The sequence below is a fragment of the Laccaria bicolor genome, genomic scaffold, assembly GCF_000143565.1.
Source record: "Laccaria bicolor S238N-H82 LACBIscaffold_52 genomic scaffold, whole genome shotgun sequence".
In the NCBI taxonomy this organism is placed as follows: domain Eukaryota; kingdom Fungi; phylum Basidiomycota; class Agaricomycetes; order Agaricales; family Hydnangiaceae; genus Laccaria; species Laccaria bicolor.
This window is the reverse complement of record NW_001889923.1, coordinates 177,457-182,223: the sequence shown is the minus strand read 5'-3', so window position 1 is coordinate 182,223 and position 4,767 is coordinate 177,457. Positions and strand designations below refer to the sequence as shown.

Sequence of the window (4,767 nt, the reverse complement as noted above, 5' to 3'; positions counted from 1 at the left end):
CTGTAGCATTAGTAGCGAAGAATGCTCAACGACGCCTGCAAGAACGCCATCACCTTCTGATGAGCTACTTCACGAAGTGAGTCGTCACCGTCTTCAGGCGTTTAAGGGGGAGGACACAGATGTGATACGGATCAAGTAACCCACTCAAACCTGATTAGGTACTTGTTTTTTACCATTGATTATGGTATTGGCGGGCTGACATTTCCAATACGCCTCAGGCAACTAGATAATATAAGCTAGCATCAGTATGGTAAGTGATTTATTGTATTCACTATTATCCGAAGAGTTATTGTGTCTCCTGCAGAAGTGCTGGAATGTCCAATTATTCTACACTGGATCTGCTCAAACCTCCTGTGTTATCGTCGACCGAGTTCACAGCAAGCAACGGTTGTCAGCTCAATAATATACCAGATTAGAAAGACCACTAATGATATCAGTGATCACTGCCACAGCTCTTGATTATGTTACGCGGCACGTCGAGCCTCCCACGAGTGGCATCAATCATCTATTCCCCTCAAACCCCTCTAAATGTGTCTCTCGTGTGATTTTCCACTCCCTAGGTTCCTTTTTTTGTCTGTGTTGGGAACAGCGGTTCTTTTCGTGCTGATTGATTCCGTAAATCAAGTGCCAGGTTGAATACCTTGGAATCTACACGATGCCCTCGTATAGCGGGACGACGCGTTGATAAGAATCTTCTGCCAACATACGCATACGCCCAAAGTTAAGCACTTTGCCGGTCTCAAGCCAGTCTCATTACCTTCTTCGCAATGCAAACGAGTTGTTCACTTTCTGCCGAAAACCTTAATTCTTAAAATGGTAAAACATCACGTGAGTCCGGCGACCAACATAACCGAGTGTTCGTCGAAATTTTCTTAAGGTCGTGAACTTTCGTCTCCTGCCTTCTCACCACTCCAATGCCACTTCCAAATCATTCTTACTTGCGTACACGTAATTTCAACGATGGTAAATTTTCATACAAATCAATATACGAAGAAATCGCCACAAAACGGCTCAAGCACTTGGAGGATAGGTATGTGGGGAGTGGAAATACTGGTTTCCCATGGCGATAGGGCTTGACGATATGTACTGATACCTATTGTAAATTCCAGGAACTGGGTAACCAGATGGAACCCACATCGGCGCTGGGTGTAGAGGAACTGGCATCGGTGGCTGCAGAAGAGCGGTTGGTGCTGGAAGGAGAGTTGGATGCGCCGTGTGGCTAGTTACGGGCGTGGTCGAAGTTGAAGTTCGCGAGCCAGATCCGCATTCCTTCGCTTTCTTCCCGCTCGCTACCCTCGCTCCATACGCCTGGTCCCCCAGTCGTTTCCGTCCAGTCTTGATTGCTGGCATGACTTTCTTGGTCTCGTTCCAGGTGCGTACATTTGGTGCCACTTGTTGAGAGGCCGGAAGCACACCAGCCTTAGAGAGCGGTCCCGAAATGTTTAAGCATTCGTCGAGGGCGGTGTTGAGGTTTGCGAGAGAAAAACGTGGTTCGTCAATTTCTCTAAGCCTTGCGGCTACTCTTTCAAGTTTCTGAATTGTGTCATTATGACTTCCAGGACCAATCTTCGGGCTTGATCCCTCGACAGGCCGTGAAGGAGTAGAAGGGGATGGTGGGAGGTTTTCGAGTGGGGAGGCTGTCGAATCGAAGAGCGGCGCGTCCGCGCTAGGAATACTAAAGAAAATCTGGACGGCACACATGTGCTTGCAAAAGCGTATGCGGGGGAATACAGGACAGCTACAAAGATACAAATCGAGGTCAATTTCATAGTTCTTATCCGGATTAGTGTGTGATGGGGCAATAAAATGACTATCGTCAATTTTCTGACGTTTTTTTTGTGAGCTAGCATGAATTGAGACTGATCTAGTAATGCGTACCGTAATAGAAATGTGCGCATATTGTTCGGTGGCAAGTTTGGCCACCTCCTTTCGTGCCGACACCTCAAGATTTGCACCCTGGAAACCGATCTCTTGACGCGACTGCTTCAATCTATAATGAGGAAGTACTTCATTGACAAGACAGTGAAGAAGGTGGTCCATTCGGTGATTTCGCTTGCCATGAAGAAATTTACCCTTCAAGACATGATGCCATGCCTCAAGGAGCATGTTGGTATCGATGTCTTCGTGAATATTTCGGCCTTTCCGATAGACGTTCGACCACATTTTTTTGTAGCGTTCCGGAAGCCAGGTAGTCTCGAGGTACTTTACAAACGGCTTGGGGGACAGCTCCTTGATCTTGCGCCACATTTCGTCAAACTCTGTTGAGCTCGAGACACGTACCCAGGCCTTCAGAAGCTTCCAGAGCTCAGGGTGATCACCGATCCGTAGATGTTGCTGCCAGGCATGGAGAACATGCCACCAACAGAGAAATATCACCGCAGCAACCCAGACCTTTACACATGAATTGATCTGAGCGTGGTCTCGGTCAGACATCACGTTCCGAGGGTTCACGGAGGGGTTTCGCATGAAAATGAGTTTGATGAAATAGGTGATTGTTTCTTCAGTTCCCTTTGAAGCCAGCATCCAAGCGACAGGGATCCCGTGGCCCCAGTAGTCGCGTACCATAATTGTTGTAAGATTGAGATTGCGGTAGACAGTTGTATTGTGAGTCGCGTCGACCCCTACAAGGTGATTGCCGAACTTTTGATACATCTTCTCTTGCCATCGAGTCTGAATCATCAGGGAAAAGGTATCCGCCTCGAGATTAGACCCTAACGGAGGTGGGTCTGATGTTCCTTTGAAGCCAAGCAGTGCGCCTTGATCTCGCAGTCGCTCTACCCATGCTAACGTTGATTGTCCGTCGTCAGAATGGAGTCTCGTTGTTTCTGCGTCAATATCCTTTTTTAAGCGGTATATATCTGACATTGTAATAAAAAAATCACGACGAAGATTTTGATCTGTCTCATTGTCGTCCTGCTGATAAACACCTTGATGAACCAACGTGAGCTAAACATGATGAGAAGTTAGAACGCAACTGTCAATTTGATTAAAGCCCAAATTCCCTTACAATGTGGGGCGGTTCAACACCCAAGCGAAGAAGGCCTGCAATAAACTCTCGAGTCTCTGTTGAAATGCGCACATATGGCAGATTAGCGTTTCCAGTGTCGTGGTTGTGTACTGCATCATAGAACCCAAGAACAGTTGAAGATCCAGGGTATGTTTTGACACGAAGGGAGCCAGGGCAGTCCATACGTTTGTTTGGGACCTTTCGATGCCATTCAGGATGCTTTTTTCGATAGGTCTTGACACCGCCGGTTCCATGTCGTGAGCACAAGTAATAGAATGTCGCCTTGAAGGTATTGCCATCACCGTGAACAGTCTTTGAAAGTCGCAACTCGACTGTTTTCTCCGCTTGCTCACGCTTCAGCCAAGAACCGAACTCTTCCCAGGTTTCCCATCTATTGGTGAACTTCTCTCGAGCCAAGTCATATTCAAGACATCCTAAGGCTGGTATCGAGGAAGGGGGCGGCGCGTGCACTCGAAAGTTCAGGAATCCGCTATTAGAATCCAGGGTAGAGAACCGAGAAGAAGGAGCACAAGCCAGCCTATTAGACAGATTATCGGTGAAGGCATTTGCGCCAGGTGACAGCAGAGGTGCAGGCGCGAGCGTTTGTAAGGGCGAGCAGTCTGTTGGAATCCCTCGGATGACAGTTGTGCGGGGTTTCAGAGCATCGATGTTTTGCGGAGACCTGTCCTGAGCAGTTGATGGTGGAACAGAATGGGCGTTATGTGGCTCCAACCGTGAAATTAACAAAGCGTGGCCAATGGCTGGTGGGAAGAGAGATTCAAAAGATGGTGACTCAAATGGGGGAGGCGCAAGTTTGAAAGAGAGGTGCGACATGATTAAGAGGAATATACAAATAAAGGGAAGAAAAAGATAGAATACATAAGGTATTGCTGAGGATGAGGATGGGCGGGATGGATGGGGTTGCGCTGAGGTGGACGCGTTCGACGCGTCTCTTCGGAGTCTCTCAAGCTTTTCGCCGGTCATGTGATGTTGATCCTTTTTGGGATTAAGGTTTTCGGCGGAATCTCAAAAGTGATGCAAACGTGAGTAAAACGACGTTTATTTTTAACTTCTAAAAGTGGCGGTCAGATATACCCGTGCCGACACCTCTTACGGCTGTGCCCCTGGTTTAAATCAAACATCTCTGCCAAGCCTTTCGCAAAGGGCCCGTTATGTGGTGATCTGCCTGTTGTATCCGCGCTCGGCGGATACACCGATATCCTATAAAATGCAGGTTGAGCTCACCTGTAATTCCCCACCAGCTGAGCAGGTCCAGGTCTACGCGCTAATTCGTCTGTGACGATTCGCTTTCTTCTCCACCCACACGTCAATCTATCCTCACCATGAAATTCTCCCTCATATTTCTTGGCCTTTTCGCCGTCGCCACCGCTGCCCCGCTGGCGATAAGGCGTGCTGAGCACGCTCCTGCTGGCGTGGTTAGTGGACGTGATATTCAAACCGGCGATATGTTACGGCGAAGCGACAACTCCCCCATTCAAGTTGTCCGCGCCAACGACGATAGCATAAAACGGAACCTCGGAGAAAATTTGGAAACACGGCAAGTTGAAGAAGCGATTGAGATCGTCGAAGCTGTTGTTGAGCTTGTCACGGGTTTAATTGACGCGATAAACGAGGATAACACGGTACGAGATTGAGCAATTTTTTACAAGTCAGGTTTAACTCAATGCGCACCACCTTAGAAACGTGGTCAATTTACCATCGACACGGTTACCCAGTCGGGAGAGCAATGGCCAGGCTTC

At 48.1% G+C, this 4,767-nt stretch overlaps 1 protein-coding gene across 1 annotated transcript; it reads left to right on the top strand.

Moving 5' to 3' along the window:
* The first annotated feature begins 1,237 nt into the window (after positions 1 to 1,237).
* LACBIDRAFT_312457 (uncharacterized protein) lies at positions 1,238 to 1,832 on the top strand. The gene is made up of 2 exons (XM_001888188.1): positions 1,238 to 1,490; positions 1,560 to 1,832. Exons 1-2 carry the CDS (start codon positions 1,439 to 1,441, stop codon positions 1,769 to 1,771), a joined length of 264 nt encoding a protein of 87 aa, XP_001888223.1. The 5' UTR covers positions 1,238 to 1,438; the 3' UTR covers positions 1,772 to 1,832.
* The last annotated feature ends 2,935 nt before the right edge of the window (positions 1,833 to 4,767 follow it).

Coding starts and splice junctions, on each gene's coding strand:
- LACBIDRAFT_312457 (XM_001888188.1), top strand. CDS start 1,439: ATGTTTAAGCATTCGTCGAGGGCGGTGTTGAGGTTTGCGAGAGAAAAA. Junction 1,491..1,559: donor GTTTGCGAGAGAAAAACGTG/GTTCGTCAATTT, acceptor TATGACTTCCAG/GACCAATCTTCGGGCTTGAT.